Source organism: Apis laboriosa, unplaced genomic scaffold (assembly GCF_014066325.1).
Source record: "Apis laboriosa isolate Shangri-la unplaced genomic scaffold, ASM1406632v1 scaffold34_cov151, whole genome shotgun sequence".
NCBI classification, from domain to species: Eukaryota; Metazoa; Arthropoda; class Insecta; order Hymenoptera; family Apidae; genus Apis; species Apis laboriosa.
In genome coordinates this window covers 8,928,660-8,956,070 of record NW_025222928.1, presented here as the reverse complement: position 1 = coordinate 8,956,070, position 27,411 = coordinate 8,928,660, and the positions used below count along the sequence as shown (strand labels likewise).

The following is a 27,411-nucleotide window of genomic DNA, read 5'->3' as shown; positions in this document are numbered from 1 at the left end:
ATTTAATTTTTATACAATGTTTGTTATATTAAAATTAATATTAATCAAGTATTCAGCATTAAAAAATTAATTCAATGTAAATTTAATGTATATAATTATTATGAATGAAATATAAATAGCATAACATAGAAAATATTAAAATATAAATTTTTTATTTGATATTATTTTGTTATCTTAAAATTATTGGATTTTCTCTTTATCAACATTAATATATTCAAAAGGTAATATAAAATTAAAAATATAAGTATTCGTAAAAATCACATACATATATAGTTTAAATCTTTCATATTTGAAAGAGAGAGAGAGAGTATTATTTTCATACGTCTTCCTTTTTTAAAAGATGGCTTGTTAGCGCGGTAACGCCTCTTTGTTAATTTTCCGATCATCGACTACTCATTGATGTTCGACTACACATCGAGATTTCAAATGTCATTTCTTACAACATTGGCGACATGTGGCAATTAACGTATTTATTTATTAAAAAAGATACGCAATATAATATATTTCAACTATTAAGTAATAAGACATTACAATTTGGTGGTTCTATGAAAAATGGTTGATCGCTAGATTTGATATATGTATGTGTATTAATTCAAGAAAAAAATTGTGTGAAAAAAATAAATAATTAATATAATATCGATTTATATACGCGCGTAAATATGCCGCGTACCAAAGCATCACCAAAAAAATGTATTAAAACAACTAATTCACATCCAGGTACAAATACATGGGTTTTTCTAATGAAAGGTGAATAAAAATTATTTTGTATTTAAAATCTCCCTATTATATATTTATTGTAATATGATATAAACCGATATTTTTTAATATTGTATTAATTATATTATATATAATTGTATCTAAAATTCTTTATATTCTTCTATTTTACATGTATTACTTTCTGAATCATATATTTTTTTTTAAATATATTTATAGAATTATATTATCTTTATATATTTTATATATAGGTGATAATTTAAGTAATACAGATGGTGGTGTACCTGATGTTATTAAATTAAGGCATCCAGCTACAAATCAGCCTGCAATGTTTGTATTTAGTCCAGGCAATGTAACAGTACAAGAAGTTTTAACATTTGATGAAAATAAAAGATCATGGTTTATAGATGATAATGTAAAATCTGATGGAAAATTACATTTATCTACTCCTATTGATCCAATATTTTTAATATTACCTTATTTGAGAAAGGTATTTTTGAATTATTATTTTTTAATGATTTCTTTGTATAAATTTAATATCTTCAAATATATAAATTAAAAAAACATATTCGTAGTCACAACAAGCACAACCATTAGAACAATGTCTTTGGGATGAAGATTTTCCAGAAATGACTCGTCTCACTCAATGTCAAAATTTAAAATTGATATTAATTGCTGATCGTAAAGGAGATGAATCATTACAAGCTTATAAATTTAATGAAGAAAAGACATTGATTTGGTTGCGTAAGAAAGTGGAAAGAGTAGTTGAAGTATTAAAACAGAAGGGTATTCATGTATCGCAGGGTGCTATTAGTGCTACTTATGTTAAAAGTGCTAAGCATGAAACTGTTTCAGAAATGGGTAAAATAAAATAAATTTATGCATTACAAATTTTCTTAAGTAATTTCAATTATTTTTAAATAAATATTTAGGTATAAAATAATGTATATTTATATTAAAAAATATATTTAAAAAATATATTTATCATATTTATTTTTTATTTAGAGTATTTAAAATATGCTCATGGTATTGTATCAGAGTATCTTGCAGAAGATTTATCAAAAAAATTAGCACAATATTTAAATATACTAGATGAAACAGAAAATAAAAAACGAAAATTAAATAGTCCTAAAGATAATAGTGATGAAAAAAGATCTAAGAAAGATACAAGTGAAAATGAATCAGTATTAAAACCAAAAACATCTGAATCAACCAAATTAGAAAAGGTAATAAATTTTTTATACATATCAATGTATTTGTATTATATTGATTATAATGTATACTTTTTATATAGCCTCAAAAAACAATTGGTAAAAAGGAATTAGCCAGACAAAAGGCTGCATCTGGATCCAAAAGCATTACTAGCTTCTTTAAGAAAAAATAAAGTTTAGGAAATTTAAAAAATCTAAAATACACATAAAATTTTGAAATTTTAAATATATATATATATATATATGTACATGTGATTTTTAGCACTGTTGTTTTATAAAAGTAGATTCAAAACTTTGTAAAATAGTTAAATTACATTGAAAAATATTTTAAATGATTGTTTAATCAGTAGATAATTCTAATCAATAAGCAATTCCTTAAACATTTTTAATACATATGTTGCAATTTTCCTACACTTAAAAATAAAATATTTAAGTACTTATCACATATAATTTTAGATATAGGTAAAATATATTGCAAAAAAACATTCAAATTTTAAAAAAATATGTAATAATCAAATCAGAAATTAATGTCAATTTTGTTTATAAATTGTTAATTTAAACATAATGCAGTATAAAATTTAAAGAATTAGAAAAAAATTCATTATAAAATATTTTAAACAACTTATAAGAATCACAATTATTTAAGAACACAAAAATCTTAAATATAATGAAAATCTATTAAGTCTAGTAATTGTTATTAATAAAAAATGTCAGGATTTTTATTTAAATTTTTAAATTGATATGTAAAATTGTGTATAATTAAAAAATCTAATTGTATAATCTTATTCAATATCCATCAATTTATATTATTAAATATTTCTACATCATGATTCACAAAACTAATCTAATAGTACAAGCACAAAAATATCTGACTTTAACATCTCAAAGTTCAATATTTTTGTATATATTTTGTATATCTTCATATACAGTTAAATATGTCAACACTTAAAAACGTTTGTATTTATTTGATATATTTTTACTGCTCAAAATAAATGTAATTAATCAATAATTTTTAATAAAAAAAATAAGATATTAAAAAATATATTGTATATGTATTTAAAATAATATAATATAGTAACAAATTTTTTTTCATTCAAAGTAAACATTTGAAATTCCATCATATTAAAAATAATTTTATATTTATATACATATATTTCGTAACTATTAAGAATAGACATAGACATTTTAAAAAAAGAAAAATATTAATAAAGTAAATTTAAAAGTAAATTTCATTTAATAATTCAGTCCTTTTAATAGTCAAAAAGTGCATATTCGTCATGTGATGTTTTGGGAATTTAAACAAGGCAATAATGCTAAGACGACAGCTGAAAAAATATGCAATGTATACGGTGAAAGTTTAATAAGCGATCGGCAGTTAGAAATTGGTTTGCCAAATTTCGTTCTAGAGATACGACTTTAAAGGACGAAATGAGGATAGGACGCCCTTCCGATAACTTTGTAAAGGCAATATTGGAGCAAAATCTGTATCAATCAATAAGAGATATAATAAGAAGATTGAATTACAATCAACTATTTGCCGCCATTTGAAGAAATTAGTGAAAGTTAGCAAGAATAAATGAAGAATAAAAATCGCATGTCAATCACCACAAGTCTGTTATTACGGGTAAAAATTGAGCCTTTTTTAGACAGGATTATATAAGCGATGGAAAACCTATGACAATATTATCCGTAAAAGATGGCTTGATAAGAATCAACCACCCTTATCAGATCCGAAAGCAAACATCCATAGAAAAAAGATTTTATTATGTGTATCGATTGTTGAGGTATAATTCATCACGAATTTTTGAAATTAAATTTAACGATTACTGCGGATACATACATTCACTAGCTACAAAGAGCAAAAGAAAAACTCTATGAAAAGCATCCTGCACTCATCAATCGCAAAAATCATTCTTTTACACGATAATACACAATCATATACAGTAAGATCGATTCAAAAAAAAATTTTTAAACTTAAATGGTCAGTTTTACTATACCCACTTTATTCCCTGGATATTGTCCCAACAGATTATCACCTTTTTTGTTCTTTGCAAAACTTTTAAATAGAAAAATTTTCAATTCTGAAAAACAAGTCAGTCGAAAATTTCTTGCAGTTTAAATCAACTACATTTTATAAAAAAGGAATTGATAAGCTGCCAAGAAGATGAAAGAAGATCATAATAGTGATGAATATATAATAAATTAATTTATAATTAATAATAACTTTGTTATTTGAATGAAAGCAAAATGAATCGTCTGATAAAAAAAACGGAAGTTATTTATGATTCGATCGATAAATTAAAAGTTTTATATTAATATCAAGTGATAGTTTAATTTATTAATTTCTTAATTTTTATATTTTCAAATTTTATATTACATATAAATATATATAGATTTGAAAATTATTTACAAATTAAAGTAAAAAAATTACAAAAAAAAGTAAAAATGTTAAATATTCATCAAAAATTCATTATATATATATATAAAAAATATATATTATTTAACTTTTTTATTATTATAACTATATTCATCTAATATCAAGTATTTATATTACTGATAGGTAATTATGTATAATTATATAATATATGTATAATTATGTATAATTATGTAAAATGTATTAAAATTTCAAGACTATTATTATTGTTTAATTATATTAACATATAACTACAATCATTAATTTAATTAATTTTAATTTAAGGATTTTCAAATTTGATCAATAAAATTATAATATAATTTTTAAATTGAATTATTTTGATATATATTTATTTATAATTTATTATATATTAATTCGAAATAATTGAATAATTAATAAATTACAAGTTTTCTGATAATTTAAACATATAATTTAATTCTATGATATTATATTGATAATCAACTTTGTTATATAAAAAGAGTTAAAATGTGTGTCAAAAAAGATATATTTTTATGAAAAATTTTAGATAAAAAATTTAATTAATATCTAATGAATCATAGGTTCTAGTTTAGGTTCTGTCATTTCTAAATCTCTGCATTTAGCATGTTGTAATTCTCTTCTCACTTCAGATGTGATTGTATGATGAAATTGTTTTCTTAATAATCTTAACAAAGCCTCTTTTTGCTCTGAACTAATATCACTCTTATAACGTTGTACAAAAGTTAATAATGCTTGATGCCATAAAACAGGCAATTCTCTAGGATCTCTTTCAAATCTAAAAATGAATATTATTGAATTAAATATGATCATTAAAATTATATGATTAAAATTTAATTTTTACCTAAGAAAATGAAATACCACTGCATCAATGACTCTATATGGAAGAGCATATTTTTTATCTAAAAATATTCTGAGAAAAATACTATTAGCTCCGGTATAATCCATTTCTGCAATTTTTAATATTGCTGCTGAAGAATGCAAAATTGGTATTGAATTTTTAGCAATTACAGATCCAATAATAACAGCTTCTCTTAATGTACATGTTCCAGATTCTAAAAGTGGAAGTAAAATTCCTTTCATAAAGCCAGCAGGTTTAAATAATGCTTTTCGTAAAGCTTGATATAAGTGAAAATTTAATCTTTTATATTCTGCTAAATCATCTCTAATTCGAGGTAATAGTATTAAATTATAAAATCTTTGGGCCATTTTTTCTTTAAGATTGGAGGCAAATATTCGAGTAGCCTGATACATTGCTGCAGCTGACCATCTTGGTGGGTCTGTAATATATAATATTTGTTCCCAATTTCTTAAACTAGGTACAATTTTGAATGCTTTAGGTAATTTTCCACTACGATATTTTGATAATACATCTCTAACACCTTCATACATTGCTTTAACTCTTGCATCTAAATCTTGCATTTGAAAAGAGCCAGCATCTGAAAATTGAGTTTCAATTTCCGTTTTCTTTTCTGTTAATTTTTCTAATATAATATCAGCTAATGTTTTCATAGGTGTAGGATCCTTAGACATGAACATTTGGATAGCTCGCTCATCTTCTTCATTTATTTCAATATTCTCATAATATTGTGCAATATCTTGTTCATCTTCACTCGATTGTTCTTCTATATCACTAAATTCAATACTATTATTAAGTTTTATAATTGGTTTTTTTATAGATTTTGATGTTTGTCCGATTCCATTTTCTTCTTCAATTTCCATTTGTTGTTGTCTGGCTTGAGATAAAATTCGTTTTGTAAGAACAGGATCCACAAACTATGGTTTAAAAATAGAATAATTCATTAAAAGTTAATGCTTAAATTAATATTTATACTTATATTTATATTTATTATTACATAAAGTATTATTAATTATATGTATACTTTAATGTATACATATGAATTTAATTGATTTTAAAAACATTAAATTCTAAATTATAATAAATTACAAAGTAAATATAAAATTTTATTTTAAGAATAATATACATAATAAAAGAAACATTAACTAAAATTTTAAAATATTTCGCGAAATTAAAATATAATGAAATTTAACCTCATCGTCATCTTCATTACGAATTTTAATTTTCTGTCTTTTTTTCGATTTTATATTTTTTTCTTCTTCTATTTGATCACCTAAGGCTATTTTTGGTTGTTTAATTTCACTTTTTGATACTTTTATCTTCTTTGCTTTACCCATTTTATTATATTAAGATATCTTATACAACTTAAAGAAAATATGAAGTAGAGACACGTGTTTGTATCATATTACGATATATATTTAACTTAACCTAACTTATTTTTTTCTACAAATATGTATAAATCCTTGAAATTTCTTTTTTCAAATTTTTTTTCAATAAAATTAATGATAAATTCAACAATAATTTTAAATTTACATTTTGATATATTTCATTATATCATTAAAAATTACTAGTTTCAAATTCCTATCTTTTCCCGCGATTTCATAAAATATTTTTGATAACAATTTGGCAATTCTCACAATAAATCATGATAAATAATTAAATCATATAGATTCATAATATTACAAATATACGGAAATATATCACAACCACTTTTTATTTATATCAACTTTTCACCTTTTAATGTAATGATTAAATATAAGATTTTAAATCCATACTTCGTATTTTTTATTCAATATTTTGACATTACATAAAAATTAACAATTATTATTTCTTCTACTATTGCACATAGTCATTTTTTATTAATTAATTTTTCATATATCAAATGTAACAAATTATTTCAAAAAAATCAAAATAAAAAAAATCAAAATCATACTAATACTTTAAATAGAACAATTACATTCCTAGATTTATAAAGAAATTTAAAAAAATTCAGAAAAAATAATTTATAAACCATAAAGAATTGAAGATTTCGTTTTATTAAAATTGTTTATTTAATTATTCGACTAAAAACAAAAAAAATGAAAATATATTTATCTTTTTACAAATTAAATATAAAAATATATTTAAGAATTTGAAAGGGAATGATGAATATGAAAATAAAACATACAATATGGATATCAACAAGTTTATTTTCCACAATATTTATCTTTATTTATACAAAAAATTAATATAATAGTTGCAGCCATTAGCAAATTTGTTTTACTCGACATACAAGGTAATACAAATTTCCCAAGTCACACCACGAGGAGGTTGCTGCAAATGGTGACTCGCCCTAAGCTCCACGGATCCCATCCACCCTTCCTTTGCAAATTTTAAACTGCGGAAGACATCATCGCAGTACATCAACCGTTTATTCCAATTGGAACAGACGGTATACAAAAAAAAAATGAACCTACCCGAAAAAGAGGTAGACGTGCTAATCATCGCCTATCCTCTTTTGAAGCTAAACACCCTTCACCAAATCCTAGCTAAACTTATAAACTAAGCTAAGCCCTAGCTAAATTAGATTTCTGATAGGCAGGATTTATAAACTGTGCAATCGTTTGATTTATATGTTACTCGATGGCGTACTTCTTAATAAATGAAGGGCCTATGAAAAACGGAACGGATAATAATTAATTAAAAGAGAACAATATAATTCTACGATTTTAAAATGTGCTCATTTGATAACATTGCACGTCTCGTCCAATACGTCGTCACGAGGATAAATGGAATTCCTCTACTCCCGTCATCACGATCATAGAGGAAGGTATAACGAAATAGAATATAAACATTTAAGTTACTATTCCATTTACGCATTGCGAATATTGCAGACAAAACAAAGCTTCGAAACTGCGTTTCTTTGCGATGCAGAGAAACTACGTTTTTTTTGCTTCCGTTTACATCTACAATCGCAAAAGTATCCTGATGGGTTACAAATTTTACGCGTATGATCTCCTTTAACCAGAAAAAAGGTACTTTAGGAAACGACAGAATCACAATCTATCAAATCACCGTGTAAAATGGGTCTTAGTAAGAGATATGCACGTAACGGGCATCCTCTAATTCCAAAGAATCAGATTATTCCCAAACGCAGCACAAATTATATCTTTTTGATTGTAAAGCTTTAGAAAAAGATACAAAAATCTTGTTCGAATTGACTATGTCAAAAGAACACGAAATTGGTAGCTATTTCCATTTGACCTTACTTTCAGTAAGTATATAATTTTCATCTTACAGACGTATAGACAGAAGGAAAGAAAAAAAAAAAAGGAAAGGGGACTTACGATTGTCCGAGATTACAAAGAAACCAAACTGCACCACGCGGAAGACGCGGAAGATCTGAAAAAAACACTAACATATGAAACGAAACGATTACACGACAGTCTAGCTTGAACATGATATTACGAATTAAAGTAAAATTTTGAGAAATGGAAAGAATGATGAAAACATGGATTATAAGATCGAAATTTAGAATAAAATTAAAAAATTAAAAGTTATCAACAAGAATGAAACGACAAGAGAACTTCACTTCGCGAACGTTCAAGCTAAACTGAAATAACGCAGCCGAATAGTCTACTACGTACGTCGATTGTGCTGCCACCGGAAATCATTTTTTCTACCGTTAACACAATTTACATTTAATACTTATCCTAATAATTATTGAGTTAAAGTAAAATTATAAAAATAAAATATTAAGACATTTTTATTTTATTTACAATATAAATGTGTTTATAATTTTATCGAGTTAAAAGAATAAAGGAATAATTTTACCGCCAAAGGAAATTGTTCTTTTCATTTCTTGACAAAAGCGACATCTATAACTATTGCGTTGTTAAGTAAATATCGTTATCCCTACCACTTTCTTGGAAATTTCTTTCTAAATGTGCGTACATGTTCTATCGTAAAATTTCAAACCATTTTCTATGTATTCAACATAAACAGACTTAATGTCCTTTAGGATATTATTTCATTTTATCTTTTTTTATTTATGCTAAGACAGAATTCCAATTGGACTTCTTTACTTGTTTATTCAAATTCAATTTTTAACATGATTACAACATTAAAAATTATATTTGCAATTTATATTTATTTTTAAATTATAATCAAATTATTTTTTTTTCGTTGTATATTTCTTATTTTATAAAAAAATAAATTTTTTTTAGAATTTCATTGTAATTTTATTAAAATTTTAAAAAAATGTTCATAAATATTTTTGATGTTGATTCATTGATAAAAGTAATAAATTATATATATATATGTATATAATGTAATGTAAGTATAAATATAGTGGAAATATGATTCTAAATAAATTAATATATAAATTCATATTAAAATATATATTTATTTTTGATACAAAATAATTTTATTTTTTTATATTAAATAGCAATATAATGAAATGATTAAATGAATTATATATATATATATTAATATCTTAAAATTTTCTATATTCTTGTAAATATTCAATATACTAACAATATTATATTGATCGTTTTTATAATTTCGTTTTTATAACTTATTATAATTTTGAATATAATTTTGAAATATTGACAATATATAATAATATATAATAATAAGTCTAAGCATTCTTCTAACAATAACAAAAAAAAGATCGATAAACTGAAAAGAATTTAACGATCATTGCTTATAAAAATAATATCAATTGTTTATAATTTGTTTTAATTTGTTTTAATTTTTTTTTATAAAGTAATAATAACATATCAATAACATACCAATAAGAAATAGTCTCTACCTGGAATGCTTTGTTAACATAAAATAGAAAGAAATATAATGAAAAAATATCCTAAAGGACATTAAGTCTGTTTATGTTGAATACATAGAAAATGGTTTGAAATTTTACGATAGAACATGTACGCACATTTAGAAAGAAATTTCCAAGAAAGTGGTAGGGATAACGATATTTACTTAAAACGCAATAGTTATAGATGTCGCTTTTGTCAAGAAATGAAAAGAACAATTTCCTTTGGCGGTAAAATTATTCCTTTATTCTTTTAACTCGATAAAATTATAAACACATTTATATTGTAAATAAAATAAAAATGTCTTAATATTTTATTTTTATAATTTTACTTTAACTCAATAATTATTAGGATAAGTATTAAATGTAAATTGTGTTAACGGTAGAAAAAACGATTTCCGGTGGCAGCACAATCGACGTACGTAGTAGACTATTCGGCTGCGTCATTTCAGTTTAGCTTGAACGTTCGCGAAGTAAAGTTCTTTTCTCGTTACATTCTTGTTGATAACTTTTAATTTTTTAATTTTATTCTAAATTTCGATCTTATAATCCATGTTTTCATTATTCTTTCCATTTTTCAAAATTTTACTTTAATTCGTAATATCATGTTCAAGCTAGACTGTCGTGTAATCGTTTCGTTTCATATGTTAGTGTTTTTTTTTTTCAGATCTTCCGCGTCTTCCGCGTGGTGCAATTTGGTTTCTTTGTAATCTCGGACAATCGTAAGTCCCCTTTCCTTTTTTTCTTTCCTTCTATCTGTATGTCTGTAAGATGAAAATTATATACTTACTGAAAGTAAGGTCAAGTGGAAATAGCTACCAATTTCGTGTTCTTTTGACATAGTCAATTCGAACAAGATTTTTGTATCTTTTTCTAAAGCTTTACAATCAAAAAGATATAATTTGTGCTGCGTTTGGGAATAATCTGATTCTTTGGAATTAGAGGATGCCCGTTACGTGCATATCTCTTACTAAGACCCATTTTACACGGTGATTTGATAGATTCAGTGATTCTGTCGTTTCCTAAAGTACCTTTTTTCTGGTTAAAGGAGATCACACGCGTAAAATTTGTAACCCATCAGGATTCTCTTGCGACTGTAGGTGTAAACGGAAGCAAAAGAAACGTAGTTTCTCTGCATCGCAAAGAAACGCAGTTTCGAAGCTTTGTTTTGTCTGCAATATTCGCAATTCATAAATGGAATAGTAACTTCAATGTTTATATTCTATTTCATAATACCTTCCTCTATGATCGTGATGACGGGAGTAGAGGAATTCCATTTATCCTCGTGACAACGTATTGGACGAGACGTGCAATGTTACCAAATGAGCATGTTTAGGATCATAGGATTATATTGCTTTCTTTTAGTTAATACCGTTTCGTTTTTTACAGGCCCTTCTTTTATTAAGAAGTACGCCATCGAGTAACATATAAATCAAACGATTGCACAGTTTATAAATCCTGCCTATCAGAAATCTAATTTAGCTAGGGCTTAGCTTAGTTTATAAGTTTAGCTAGGGTTTGGTGAAGGGTGTTTAGCTTCAAAAGAGGATAGGCGATGATTAGCACGTCTACCTCTTTTTCGGGTAGGTTCATTTTTTTTTTGCATACCGTCTGTTCCAATTGGAATAAACGGTTGATGTACTGCGATGATGTCTTCCGCAGTTTAAAATTTGCAAAGGAAGGGTGGATGGGATCCGTGGAGCTAGGGCGAGTCACCATTTGCAGCAACCTCCTCGTGGTGTGACTTGGGAAATTTGTATTACTTTATATGTCGAGTAAAACAAATTTGCTAATGGCTGCAACTATTATATTAATTTTTTGTATAAATAAAGATAAATATTGTGGAAAATAAACTTGTTGATATCCATATTGTATGTTTTATTTTCATATTCATCATTCCCTTTCAAATTCTTAAATATATTTTTATATTTAATTTGTAAAAAGATAAATATATTTTCATTTTTTTTGTTTTTAGTCGAATAATTGAATAAACAATTTTAATAAAACGAAATCTTCAATTCTTTATGGTTTATAAATTATTTTTTCTCAATCATTTTCAATTTTCAGTTCTTTATGGTTTATAAATTATTTTTTCTGAATTTTTTTAAATTTCTTTGTAAATGTAGGAATGTAATTGTTCTATTTAAGGTATTAGTATAATTTTGATTTCTTTTGAAATCAAAAATTTATTACGCTTGATTTATGAAAAATTATTTAATGAAAAATGTGTGTATGTGTGCAATAATAGAAATAATATTGCTGATTATTAGTCAAAATTTTGAATAAGAAATATGAACTATATATTTAAAAACTTAATTGTCTCACAATAACTGTTGTGATAAACGAAAAAAATTAGTAGAAAATATTTGGTATAATTGCAATAAATTGTTTTACTATATTTTTATTTGTATAATTTTCTATGACAACTCATTCCTGTTAAATATGTTGCATGAAATTGCGAGAAAAGGCACGAATCTGAAACTAATTAATTTTTAGTAATTTTTAGTAAATTGATATAAAATATATTATGAATATACTGTATTTATGTCACTAAGATTTGTTAGTAAAGTACCTAGATGTCAATGTATAAATTTGGTTGAATTTGAATAATATATTTTTAATCAAGTAATTAAATGTTATTATGATATAATACATTTAATTTAAGTATTTTATATTGTCAATTTTATGTTCAATTAATTATTCAAATAAAAATAAATAAATTTTTATATACATAAGAAATAATACCATAGTTATTACTATTATAAATGTGTAAAAATATATTGTAAAGATAAAGCTTAAAAATTATTATTAGGAATATTAAATATATAATTTACAATGCTTATATTTATTATTTGATATAAATTATAAATTTTCAAAATGAAATATAATTTGTTGTGTATTATATTTTAATTTGCATTATACTTTTATTAAAATGTTCTATATTTTTGAATTATAGAAAAGCGAATTATCGATATTATAGCTTGCAATCTTTCCGGCACGATTTAGGCGGGAAGATTACTTCAAGAATTATTATATGTGGTTAATGTTGTATATAAGAAAAATAAGTCTATATCAAGTTTACATTTGAAAATATTTGTGAAAATAAATTTGAAAAAATGCCACCAAAAATATCAAGAGATTATACAAAAGATAGGGGTAAGTATATTATGTTTAATCATAATGATATTATATATAACCACTATGATTTAAATTGTAATTTTAATGTACTTAATATAATGAATTATTTAATTTTATTTATTTTATTAGAAAAGTTAAAAACTTTTTTGACGGAATTTGTAATAGTGGATGATATAACTGATGAAAAAACATTTAAATACAGAAAACAACTCACTAATATTGCTCATCGTGAACAAGTAGATTTAACAATAGAATTAGATGATGTACATGAATTTGATGATGAATTAGCAATGTGTATTGTAAATAATACTAGAAGATATGTCAATTTACTTTTGGAGGTAAATTATGTTTATGTTATATGTAATATACAAAAATATTAACATATTTATAGTTTAAATGTTTTCTTTTTTATTCCAATATCATTTCATTTGTATTTTAGCAAACTCAATTGTACATTTATGGCTATGAAGATAAAAAAATTAAGATAAAAACTATTACATTATTTTAAATAATATTTGCAAAAATCTGATATTATGTTCTTCATATTATTAGCATATTGATATAACTTTCGTTACTTCTTATTATATTTTATTTTATTAAATTAATGCTTGATAATTGTATTATTTTATCAATTGCATTTCTTGCATATAAATAATACTTATAATTTATATAAAAATTTTAAACATAAAATTTCCTTTTTAAATCAAAGATATTTAAATTTGAATAATTTTTAATCAAAGAATCCAAATTTTAATTAAAATTTTGAATTCTTTCCAATAGACTATGAATGTGTTAATTTTATCTTATATTTATTTTTAATATATATATATATATTTTATATTGATTGAAATAATTGATATTTACATTTACTTTTATTTAGCTTATTCAAGAAATGTTACCTGATTTTAAAGAAAGACATATACCTCCAAAAGATGCTCTGGATGTATACATTGAACATAGATTATTAATGGAGAGTCGTAATAGACATCTTGGAGAACAACGTGATCCAAGAAATAAATATGCTCCGGAACTTATGAGACGCTTGTATATGATTTTAATATTTTAATTTTTGTTTTCTTATGCAAATATAAATTTATATATATAATACAAATAAATTTTATGAATATTTCAGTGAAGTATATTTCAAAGATTTTGATACAACAAAAGCATATTCCGTGAGAGATATAAAAGCTGATAAAATAGGAAAATTAATTACGGTGCGGGGTATAGTAACAAGAAGTAGTGATGTAATGCCTTTGCTTGTTGTTGCTACATATACATGTGATCAATGTGGTGCTGAAACATTCCAACCAGTAAGAAATGAATATTTTCATATATAATGGATTGAAAATCTAATTGAATTAAAATTTTTCAGGTTCAATCTCTTAAATATATGCCATTACGAGAATGTCCCAGTGATGATTGTCGTATAAATAAATCTGGTGGTGTATTAGATATGCAAACAAGAGGATCAAAATTTGTAAAATTTCAAGAAATAAAAATACAAGAACATGTATGTACAAGAATATTATATATATATATATATATATATATTAAATTTTTTATATTAATGCTTAATAATAACTTCCTTATTTATAATAACATTATTTTAATAATTTTAAGAGTGATCAAGTTCCTGTAGGTAATATTCCAAGAGCATTGACAATATATTGTAGAGGTGAAACAACAAGAAAATGTTTACCTGGAGATCATGTACTTATTACGGGTATTTTCTTACCTATTATAAAATCTGGTTTTAATGCTCGAGTGGGTGCAGCTCTTTTGAATGAAACATATTTAGATGCACATGTATGAAATTGATCATTTTAATAAATTAATATAATATATTATTAATATTTAATACATAAATAATCATATATATTTTGTAGAGGATTGTTCGTCTTATTAATTCGCAAAGCTCTGACGATAACGATACGATATTAAAAGATGAGGAATTATCTTTATTTATGGAGGATGATTTTTATGGTAAACTAGCTCGTTCTATCGCTCCAGAAATATATGGACTTGAAGATGTTAAAAAAGCACTCTTATTACTCTTAGTTGGTGGTACAGATAAACACAAAGATGATATTAAAATTAGAGGTTTGTTTTATATATTTGTGAATATTATTTATATCTATATATATATTTTTTTTACTTTATTATTTTTATTATTTGCAGGTAACATTAATATTTGTTTAATGGGTGATCCTGGAGTTGCCAAATCTCAATTACTTTCATTTATAACGAGATTGGCACCTCGTTCTCAATATACAACAGGCAGAGGATCTTCTGGAGTAGGTTTAACCGCTTCGGTTATGAAAGATCCTTTAACTGGTCAAATGATGCTCGAAGGAGGAGCTTTAGTATTATCCGATCAAGGCGTTTGTTGTATCGATGAATTTGATAAGATGGCAGATGCCGATCGAACTGCTATTCACGAAGTGATGGAGCAACAAACTATATCAATTGCCAAAGCAGGCATTACAACTCGTTTGAATGCAAGAGTTTCGATATTAGCCGCAGCAAATCCTGCTTATGGTAGATATAATCCTAAAAGAACAATTGAACAGAATATTCAGTTACCTGCTGCTTTATTATCACGATTTGATTTACTATGGTTAATTCAGGATCGAGCAGATCGTAATAATGACTTAAAGTTAGTGTTTATATAAATTTTACACAATTATAATTATAATAATTCTATTAATATATTTTTACAGAATGGCTCAACATATAACTTATGTTCATCAACATTGTATACAACCACCGATGCAATCGCAAGCTTTGGATATGAATTTAATGAGGAGATATATTACTTTATGTAAAACAAAACAGCCTGTTATTCCAGAAGAGTTGACCGATTACATAGTTGGTAAGAATTTCATCAACTTTTTCTAATTTTATTTTTTTTCTTTTTATATATAATATTTTTTTCTACATGTATAATTATATTTTCATACAATGATTATTTTCAGAGTCTTATGTAGAAATGAGAAGAGCAGCTCGTAATGGTGAAGACAAAACTTTTACATCTGCGCGTAATTTATTAGCATTATTGCGTTTATCGACTGCATTGGCACGTTTAAGATTATCAGATATCGTCGAAAAAGCGGATATCATTGAGGCAAATAGATTAATAGAAATGTCTAAACATTCTATCAATTATTCCGAAAGATTACTAACAAATGTTCAACAGAATCCAATAAATCGAATTTTTCATCTTATTAGAGAATTAGCGGGTGATAAGAAAACTGTTAAAGTATCAGATATATTAGAACGATGTACTAATAAAGGATTTAAACCTGATGAAGTTAATGATTGTATTGAAGAATACGAAGCACTGAATGTGTGGCAAGTGAATCAGACAAGAACACAAATTACTTTTATCTAAATATTTCGTTTCTCGTAAATTAAATATGTTGAATGTATTATTTTTTATATTTTGATATGTAATTTCAAAAGTATTTTTCTATATTTTGACTTATTATTATAAATAAATTATATATTTTCTTTATTACAATACGATACATTCATATATTCGTAAATTTATTTGTCTATTTTTGTATATTAATAATTTTGTTTTAAATTATAATGGAATTAACGCCAAAAAAGATAATAGCCGGTGGCGACACATAATAACATGGTGGCATCTTTGGAAAGTATTATTTGGGTAGGTAAGTAAGCAAGTATATATCTACTAGGTAGGCAACTAGTTCGGAATGGTTTGAAAGTTAGGTGGGAGAAGGTATAGAGTAGCGACGAATCGGAACGAGCGTAGTGGGAGAGTATCAGTCGGTCGAATTGTGAATACGCGGTGCCGCTCTCGGCACTTCAGTCGCATCGAGCTACTCGTGGAACGCGTGTCGTGTTGTGCATGCATGCATGCTTGCGTGCGGTTAAACGTGCGTGCATGTGTGTGCTTATTATTGTGGTGTACCCGGAGTGGTCGCGTGTGCATGTGTGCGGATCATAACACGGTGTTGCGCGGTCTCGACAGTGCATGTCGTGATTACTATAGCCATCGTCTCGTCTGTCCGTCCATCGCGATCACGCCAAATGCACGTCTCGCGCTTCTCGAGATCTTGCAGTAACACCCGTGGTTGTTGCTGTGCCGTTTGACAGCGCGGCCGATTCGAAGAACGAAGAGGAAAGGGGAAGGAAGCCGCGTCTAGTCCCGCGGTTGATGACTCTTCGAACGATCGTACCGAATACGCGACGACGAAGGAGGAGAAAGAGGAATTGAATCGTCTCGTTGCTCGTGCTGCGTCTCTTTTTCTCTGTTCTTCTTGCGCTTCAGAGCACGATTTACGGAACTTACCACCAATCTTTTTCGCACAGTTTCCGCTCTCGGTTTCTCTTTCTTTCGCTTTTGCTTTTCTTTAGCAATTCATCTCGCCGATTTGGCCATTTTGCCAAAATGAAAATAATTCAGAGGTATCGTCGTGCGATTCTGGCACCTGTATCGATCGTGATATTATTATGCGGTTGTACCGATCTCGTGTCATCTCGATCGCCACGTTTTGCCGAACATCTAAAAAACGATACCGACTTCGTGTCCGTTGATTGTGAACGTGTTAAGCCATTTTTCGAGAGCAAGAATATCACGATCTTGGTTGATAGAAAACAAGCTACAGCAGAAGACATCGCAAAAAGTAAGTGATTAGTTTTATCATTTTAATAATAATTTTTCGATAATTTGTTTATATCAATTATGTTTGTAATTTATATTTTAATATCGAAACGAATCAAAAAAATCGAATTCAGAAAACTATTCTCATTTTGAACCAATCTTGCTGAACTTATAAATCATATTTAATTTCTATTGGTCGACAATTTCGCAAATGAGTGAAACTTGGTATAGCAGGTACTCTGCGATTCGTTGGAGGAAATGATCTAAAAGACTTGATTATAGTCGGTTGACTCTAATTACGAAGTTTTATTTAGTAGTCCTCGAAAAGTCGTTACATTAAATGACACTTAATGTTATTACATCAAATAACACTTGAGTACTTCTTGTAAAAACCTGTTTCAATTGTCGTGAGAGCGATAAATCTTACATCATAGATATCTTTTATGGTATGTTTCTTACCGACACAGCCTGATAAATGATATCCGTTTATAGAGAAACTTTTCGCGCGCTTATTTGCAATTTCTTTTAAAAGTTATTTCGATATTTAGGTTATTCAAAAAACTTGATTGCATTTTAAGCATAAATAAATTTTAAATACGCTTCAATGTTATAAAATTTATTATAACTTTTGTTTCTATATTTAAGAAATTATTTAATTGTTAATAGAAAATGATTGACTTTTTACACATATAAAATTATTCAGTGTCAACGTATCATTAAATAATCATATTATATTAATTGTTTAAGCTATTATTAGTTTACCATATAACTTATAAATTAATAAGTAATTGAATTTTCGAGAAAAATAGAAAAAAAAAACAGAATTTTATTTGTTTCATGTTTTTTATATAATATTACGAGGATTTGATTAGATTTTTGTAATTTATTAAAAAATGCTTTTTATGAAATTTTTAATATTAAATCGTTCCATGAATTTAATTGTGAAAATATAGAATATACTTACTTATCTCTACTAAATTTCGGTCAAGTTAAAAAATGTGTAGCTGTTAGTGAGATTTTTGGATATAATTCACACAAAATCCGCAATCACATGTAACGTGTTCAAGGTACACCAAACCAATACCGCAATATGTGACGAGGTGGTTAAAAATCTCGTTTATTTATCTAGATTTTCCCAAATATTCTCGAGCAGTGGGGAAATGGACATTAATTGTTAACGGTTAAATCGGCATTAGATAAAGACATGATTTATATTCGCATTGGTACATAATACATACATAATACATACATAAATACTTAAATGATATTAAATGATATTCCGGAAAAACAATCGCGTGCCGATTCCCGATACGTTATGCTACGTTCTTCGTCCGGAGGGCTGAATGAACGAATTACTCTTCCTCCTCCTCCTCGTCCTCCTTCTCCTCTCTCTCTCTCTCTCTCTCNCTCTCTCTCTCTCTCTCTCTCTCTCTCTCTCTCTCTCTCTCTCTCTCTGGATTATTGTATTCTAACCCACTTTACACGATTGTAACCACTCGTCGAATCGAGGCCGAAGGGTCGCTGATATAGCTTCCGGTTTTATGCACTTCCCTGCGTCAAGTGCCGTACATCACACCTAACGGAGAAAATAGAGAGATATAATCGGCTGTTCTACGCGCGGTCGATTCGAGTGCCATGACGCTAATGTTCTTAATTTAAACCGATAAATCGCTTATCGGTTTAAATTAAGAATATTAGCGTCATGGGATCGCTTCATCACTCTTTTTGGCGGTTAACTTGGTTGCGATACAATGCACACGGAAACGGATACAGTTTTTGGAAAACGATACAGTTTTCTTATCTATGCATTTATCTGTACATACAATTTGAGAATGTATGATTTTTTTTTTTTTTTTAATAAATATAACAAAACATGTTGAAATTATGAATTTATATGCGTCATAAAAATGAAAAATAATTTTAGAAAATTATTTATATTTCGTTATTTGGAAAAGATTTATTTTCATCACAATTTATACAACGTTGTGCATTATGGAAAATCGTATTCGAATATCGATTGGGATAATCAGGCTTTTGCTTCAATGAATATTTCTCCATTTAAATCATTCGAAGCGTATAATTAAAGTGAATTTTTTGCGATTTCATTGATAATTTTATTTTTACAATAATATTTTTATCGTTTTATTCTTATTTTTTGAGCGCGCTGCGTTTTTAAAAATTAATGAACTCCTCGTACAGGGATGAAAAAGTAAAGATAACTTTTACACTTTTGCAGCCGACCTCTGCTTATTGACATGAAATTGATGCGCGTTTTTCACATCTCGGTGAACGCAATAATAAACTTTGGAGGATAGTATCGACCAATTTGACAAGTGCTGTTTCATGTTTTTGCTTTTTAAAGAAGGTGTCAAGAATGTGTACATTTCGGTACATTTAACGCAAATATTAGGTTTCACCGATGGCTTGTGAAAGAGGAAAATATTGAAAGACAAGAGGCAGACCAATTTTCTCACTTTAACATTTTCTTCGAACAATTTACGGTAAATATAAAATATAATAATAGAAAATTATATAATAATAGGAACAATAATAGGAACAATATTTCTTCTAATTATTTGAATTAATTTTTTTAACAAAATATTAAAAGTTTATGTAAAATTCACCTAATATTTACATAGAGATTTATACGATGATAATAAACTATCAATATCTACCCTATTAAAAATAGACTGTTTTTAAGACCTTTTTATTTAGAAATAGACTATTAAAAATACTCTAATTAAAAATGAGAGAGAGGTTAGGTTTATGATAAAAACATTTCGTTTGTAAAAAATATTGGATAATTGAAAGATTAATACTTGATACCAACTTGCTCTTGGTACGTATAAGTAAGTACATTTTATTTTAAAAAAAACTTGAAAAAAAATCATACGTTAAGAAAACGAAACCTTTTGGTAGCATCGCGCCACACCCCGACAACGCAAACCGTTCGAGAGATATTCTTGGTGTCGGTCCCTTTTATTCCCTTTTTTTCGTCCTTTTCTATCTCTATACTATTCGTGGCGCTTCCGCCATTTCGAACGATTCAAGATGGAACTCGTCGCACAGGTACAAGGATTCTTGCTTCCGCGCGACATTAACAGAACCGATGTATAGCACGTATATACGTATAGTCTGTCCTAAGTATAGTCGGTGCCCAGTGAAACTGGTAAATGTATACGTCTCTTCTCTACTTTGTAACAGGTTAGCATTGAATATCATAGATATTTTTCTCCTTTTTTCGTTTGAATTAAACGCCGTTAAAACTAGTTATTTTCTTTGCCCTTAAATAATGATTTATTTATTATTATATTATCTCTATATACATTATAAATTAGAAGATAATTTTGAAATAATTAAACAGGGCGAAATAAGAGAGGCAAATATGTGAGCATGTATGGATAGATTGCGAAACACGTTTCGCAGTATTTTTTTTACGAGAAACTAGCACTTGTTTTTATCGAATATTAAAAATTCCCTAGATTTTACCAAGCGAAGAATTTCGAATAGAATGTTTACACGGAATGTTCATATCGGTGAATTGGAATTTTTATTGGGGGTTTTTTTTTTGAAGTGTGATTTTTATGCTTTTGCGAACGGTGAAATTTAATGGTGGAAAAGATTGCTCGTTAAAGAAAACGAACACGAGAAGACTTTGAATATCGGTGAAAACGACAAACATGGGTATTAAAATTTTTTAGCTTCGCTTATGATAATCTTCTTTTTCGTTTCTTTTTTCATATTAATTCGCCAATGCAAACAACGAGTTATGACATGAGTTATATATGTATTATGTGTTTCGCGATGCTGAAATTCATTACCACGTTCGTTAAAATTCAGAGAAAGAAATGATCGCGAGAATATTTCATAATATTATATTATTTTTATTTTTATCTGCGGATAAAAAAAAGGAAGAAAGAAAATTGAACGCGCTTGACAATTTACATCGAATTGATGAATAAGGAAAGGCAAATTGCAACTTTTAAAATTATAATATGTTGATTTTTTATAATAATAATTTGATCTAATTTTTCGATATAAATAAAAATCGTCTCTGTGCAATTGAAGTAAAGACTTTTTAACATTGCAATATCGCAAATTATTGCGAAAACTCGATTCGATAAATCCATATTTTCACTACATTCAAATTTTGTCGCGTTTCGCTTATTCCTAATCGCGTTATTTTTAGAAGAATAAACACAATTTTTTTCTCTGCTCGCAGAAAAATCAAACGTCTTCGTTTTCTCTTCGAATCGTAATGTTTCTCGTCACAGTAGATCACATCGTCCCTGGATGTTCCTTTTTTTTTTTCTTTTCTTTTTCTTTCATTTTTTCCTTTTGTATTCGTCACTAGGAGTGTACCTTGATAGCACCAAGGTAGTACCAGTCAGAATGAACAGGTATCGGGGACAAAAAAAAATTTTCTCCCACGTTTTCCGCCACGATTTTTCACGATTCATCGTCCTTCTATTGTTCGACGCTTCTCGACCAGAGGTTAGATATCTTTCAAGCATGCGCACCAATTTATAGTTTTTAGTTTGCGAATGATTCGATCAGTAGAGATAAATAATGGAGCTTGCTAAATGCGTTTCACGTTCCGTCAAAATATTTCGTTCCATCTCTCATATATCGCTGTCGTATACTATTACATATTATAATTATAATAATATCATGGTTAATTGTACATTTTAAATAAACATTTCAAAAGTTGTTAATCAAGTGAAATTTATACGATTGGTAAATTTTTTTTTTCGGATAATTATTTTTTTTTTTTTTTTGTTTTAAAACGAACAAACATCATATGGTAAAAAATGAAATGTTTATTTTGATTCTTTTTTATTCCTGCAATTATTTACGTGGATACGAAGGGTATGAAGAGTGAAAAGATACAGAAGACTTTAATTCGCGACAAATGGTTAAAATTTAATACCTCGAACAAAAACGATTTGGAGGGTACAATCTGGTCTTTTAATTTCGTGAACGTTGTGCGCGGTCGTCTTGTGGCATTTTGGCGGTTGTTGCACCGTGACCGTTTAAGTGGCCCTAAATGAAATTAAATTGAGAGAACTGTCTGGTGCTCGTCCTTGCGAATATTGTAACGATAGGTGCATGCATGCGTATTACAATGTTACGCTACACGTCGTTTTATAGCTATAACATTTTTATTATCTAAAACGTATTCCTTATCAACATGTATAATTAACTTTTATATTTATATTTACAAAATTTAACAAGAGTTTATTATATACGTAATTAAGTTCATTATTTGATTAAAATTGTAGATTAGTTTCGTTCTGTAACTAAAAGTAAATTTAAACTCGTTCTACCATTCTGCTTGCCGACAATTGAATAATAAACTCAACTGTTTCAAATCTGAAAGTATATCGCGATTGTAAAAGCTAATTCGTATTTTTTCTTTTCTCTCGTGTGCAATGTTAATCAAGTCTGATTAAATTACAACACGCTTAGCATTGTTATCGTGTTATCTTGTCTCGCATTTTTTAACAATTTTTTAAATCCTTTGGAAAAAAAGATTTTCATTCACATCTTGATAAATAACTTTTAATCAATCCAATATCTTATTAAATATTTCATTTACCACGAAATATAAATATTCTTATCAATCTTATAGATTAATCAAAGCGAGATAAAGCTCTTCGAGTTCTACTTAATTCAAGCACAAGGTTTCTCGTAACTGATATATCCAGAATCGAAAATAGACCAACTTCTTCGCTTCGTGAAGTGATCATTGATGAAATTACATGCAGGGAGGGATGGTGGGTGAGAATGGGGCGCATTGTACCGTTTATCGTGAAGCGAAACGATCGGTGACAACTGGAACGGTGGAGGATGGATGAAAAATATAGAATGAGGCCGAAAGGAGCTATCGAAACGACCAGCCAGGACCACTCGAGGATCCCGTTAGCCTCGTTCCATTTGTCCGTTCACGACCCTTGCGACATAGATGCTAGTCCATCGTATTTTATCGGAGCGATTCCTCGTTCGTTCCGTAATTGCACGAGAGGTGGCGGGCCGCAAAATATCCTTCCCACACTGTTTTCGCGTCACGGTGAATTGACCTGTGAAAAGAAACGTGCAACGATTATTGAAATCGTTCTTCACGTTTCTCTATTACATACTTCCTATTCATCTCGATGAGAAGAATTTGTTTTACGATTTTTTTTCTTTTTTTTTTTTTTAGAAAAATTTCTCATTACTTATGTATTTATGTAACACGAATAATATATTTACTTATGTATAATTTATATGTAATAAGCTTTGTTAAATTAATTTATCGCGTTGCTGGAGAAAACATTTATTGTTAATAATATAATTTTGAATTTGTATTAATTTTTACACGATTACACGTAGCTTGTCTATATTTTAAAATTTTTTAAATATATTAAGAAAGGTATGGATAAGAAGAATTTGTTTTACGATTTTTTTTCTTTTTTCTGTTTTTAGAAAAATTTATCATTACTTATGTATAATTTATACGTAATAAGCTTTATTAAATTAATTTATCACTGTTACTGGAGAGAACATTTACTGTTAATAATATAATTTTGAATTTGTATTAATTTTTGCACGATTACACGTAGCTTATCTATATTTTAAACTTTTTAAATATATTAAAGAATGGATTAAGATCAATCAAATTTTATTCCAGCAACTTGTAACGGCATGTGCTGCAACCGGGACACCGAAGAACAATTAAGACATCAAGCCAGGGCAGATTTTCACGACTTGATCCATCATCATAGCAGAAGTTTGCAAGGCCTTTTGGCGACAACGGCGGATGCGTTAAGGGGTAAGTGTTTACGTAGCAAAAGGAGACACTTCAGAAGGTTTTCAAAAATTTTAATTTCATCCGCGTTGGAATTGGAACGAGCAATTTTTCACAAATCGATCGAGAGAAGTTAAAATTTAAATCATTTCGTTTTCAAATCGGACGAAAGAGGAGGGGGGAGGGGAGGAGGAGAAAGGAAAGAGCACGAAATCGAGTAGTTTCTTGACGAGAGTTCCAGAAATAGGATTGAACGAAACAGTTGTTTCTTGAATTGGCAAAACCAAATCGAGATTACTATTTTTACGTGCCAACTGGAACTCTGCGCTCTCTCTCTCTCTCTCTCTTCCACTCCTCACGCATTCTCCACCCTCTTCCTACCATTACCCATTACCCATACCATTACTTCTTTCTTGTTCCATCATCTCACCACGACTCTCGATAAACCACCGCGGTTGCTGAATTACTAAATTCATCCTTTTCACTCTCCCCTCCCCTCTCTCTCTTCCTCCTCCCCCTCTCCCCTCTCTTCAACTCATCCTCGAGGAATTTTTCTTCTTCTCTCCGTTATCTCCTTTACAGATCTACACATTAGAATCCAAGTGTCGCAAAAGAATGAAATAGAAATCTCTTTTTCCACATTGTTATTTATTATATTATTAACAACCGGCTCTTGGAAATATCTTAATTCCCTTGCGATTTGATGGAAAATTTCGGGCATTCGGATTTTTCGTTTGTAAAGTATACCTTTGAGCATGGATCCGTATGAACATCGTTCTGAAAATGGATTTCTAAGGAGGGGGGGGGGGAAGGAAAAAAAGGAAACGGAAGCCGCGACCGCTTTGAAAGCGAGTTGGCGGGAAAATGAACAGCCGCAGGAATCGAGCTCCTCTCTCGATAGACTTAGAGCAGCGCGGTGGTGGTTTTTCCACTTTTTTTATTTCCTCTCTCCCTCCCTCCTATTTTTCTCTCATTTTCCAGACACGTTCCAAGCTTCTCTCGCGTTTTCCAAAGCTTTCCAAGTTTTTATACTTCCCCCTCCCCTCTTCCATTTCTTCCTCCCTTTCTCCTTCATCCCCCTCCCCTCCCCTCCAACGACTTTTTCCCCCCTCGCGATATGACGACGCGAAAATTGCACGACTCTGAGTTGCAGAAAATGCAATTCGTGATTGGAGGGAGGGGAGGAGGAGGAGGAGGAGAGAAGGTTGAAATTTGAAATTCAAGGAAATAGGAAATAGGAGGCTGCTAAAATAGTAATAAAATAGTAGATACGTAAGGATATGTGCGACTCGGTTGTTTCGCGAAACTTTCGACTCGATTCGATAGCGCTGCGGGGAGAAAAGGAGGAAAAATAAGAAAACCCGTCGCGATTGCCGAACAATATCGGCGGTGGAAAGTTTTCGCTTTTAACCCTTCGCACTCCAGATGCTGTTTCGCTCGGTCGCACCAGCAATTCCAGCAACTCCAGCGTTCGGTGGAATTTCTTACAGCTAATTTATAATGATTTCACACACAAATTAACGCTAAAAAAATAATATAAAATATTATAAATAATATATAATATTAATTAAAAATAATATAAATTATAATAATAGTTTTATATTTTAATATTTTACGTATCAGCTAATTTATAATGATTTCACACACAAATTAACGCTAAAAAAATAATATAAAATATTATAAATAATATAAATTATAAAACTTTTATATTTTAATATTTTATGTATCAGCTAATTTATAATGATTTCACACACAAATTAACGCTAAAAAAATAATATAAAATATTATAAATAATATATAATATTAATTAAAAATAATATAAATTATAATAATAATTTTATATTTTAATATTTTATGTATCAACTAATTTATAATGATTTCACACATAAATATAATATAATATTAGTTATATAATATATATAATATTAATTAAAAATAATATAAATTAAAATATAAAACTTTTGTATTTTAATATTTTATGTATCTGTTGCCTGTCAAACTCGGACTAATGCCGAAGATATCGTTCGACTCACGGTCTAATTTGAGATAAAAAATCTTGCTATTTAACATATATTATTTAAATATATTTTAATTTTAAATATATTATTCTACACCTCTTAAAATTTTAAGAACTTTGGAACCGATATGAAGCGATATTCTAAAAAAATCAAACGTAAATAAATATTGTCGCCGTTCAAGGATTGCCGCAACAATCCTAGTGGCGCTGCAGTTACGGCATTAACTCGAGTGACGACCGAGTCACCGTTGAAGAGCAAAGAGTTAAAAAAAGTTAAATTTGTTAGTTCGTATTCGAGTCTATTCGATGATTTATTCTTTTTTTAATATCTTCCTCAAAATTTCATTCTACCAGTATTTGCGAGTCAGTGGATAAAAATTCAACCTTAGTCGGGATAAATTAAATTTATATATAATTATATAAATTTATATATATTTATAATACACCGTTCGTTTTTCAACGGGAGAAAATTGAAAATGGCTCGAAAAAGGAAAAAGGAACTATCGAGAGAAAAGAAAATCTTTTTTTTTTATAAGAATTTTTACAAAAATTCAGCAACATAAACGTTCGTTCGAAAATTGAAAGTGTTAATCATTTTGGCGAAAATGATAAATTTGGAAATTTAAATTTTTTTTTAAATTTCCAAAACGAGTCCCAATATTTAGGAAAAAAATTTGTAGAAAAAAATGACTTCGATTCTCGAGATAATTTTCGAAGAATTCGGAAATAAATAGATAAATAAGTAGAGAAGAATAGGAAACAAAGTGCACGGTGTATGAGAAACAAACTGAGAATAGTCGGGTTCTAATCCTGGCGAAGTTCTTGCGTAGATACTCTCTCTCTT

At 27.9% G+C, this 27,411-nt stretch overlaps 4 protein-coding genes across 5 annotated transcripts in view; 3 read left to right on the top strand and 1 right to left on the bottom strand.

Annotated features, from left to right (window-relative positions):
- Positions 1-291: 291 nt before the first annotated feature.
- Positions 292-2,345, top strand: LOC122715051 (ribonuclease H2 subunit B). The gene is made up of 5 exons (XM_043936951.1): positions 292-747; positions 966-1,204; positions 1,290-1,575; positions 1,720-1,940; positions 2,009-2,345. The coding sequence occupies exons 1-5, from the start codon at positions 660-662 to the stop codon at positions 2,096-2,098; spliced, it is 924 nt and encodes a 307-aa protein (XP_043792886.1). The 5' UTR covers positions 292-659; the 3' UTR covers positions 2,099-2,345.
- Positions 2,346-4,778: 2,433 nt separating this feature from the next.
- LOC122715011 (bystin) lies at positions 4,779-6,531 on the bottom strand. The gene is made up of 3 exons (XM_043936874.1): positions 6,388-6,531; positions 5,180-6,111; positions 4,779-5,113 (listed from the first exon to the last, which is right to left on the bottom strand). The coding sequence occupies exons 1-3, from the start codon at positions 6,529-6,531 to the stop codon at positions 4,885-4,887; spliced, it is 1,305 nt and encodes a 434-aa protein (XP_043792809.1). The 3' UTR covers positions 4,779-4,884.
- A 6,569-nt stretch (positions 6,532-13,100) lies between these two features.
- On the top strand, positions 13,101-16,596 carry LOC122714963 (DNA replication licensing factor Mcm7). The gene is made up of 10 exons (XM_043936777.1): positions 13,101-13,148; positions 13,260-13,468; positions 14,011-14,174; positions 14,263-14,443; positions 14,506-14,643; positions 14,754-14,939; positions 15,020-15,233; positions 15,312-15,789; positions 15,854-16,005; positions 16,109-16,596. The coding sequence occupies exons 1-10, from the start codon at positions 13,109-13,111 to the stop codon at positions 16,522-16,524; spliced, it is 2,178 nt and encodes a 725-aa protein (XP_043792712.1). The 5' UTR covers positions 13,101-13,108; the 3' UTR covers positions 16,525-16,596.
- A 353-nt stretch (positions 16,597-16,949) lies between these two features.
- LOC122715360 (division abnormally delayed protein) overlaps positions 16,950-27,411 on the top strand; it is a 96,894-nt gene continuing 86,432 nt past the window's right edge. For both annotated transcript variants that reach the window (XM_043937498.1, XM_043937499.1), the window contains exons 1-2: positions 16,950-17,785; positions 24,434-24,574. In XM_043937498.1, the coding sequence (XP_043793433.1) occupies positions 17,551-17,785; positions 24,434-24,574 (376 nt within the window). In that variant the 5' untranslated portion in view covers positions 16,950-17,550. The remainder of the gene's footprint in view (positions 17,786-24,433; positions 24,575-27,411) is intronic.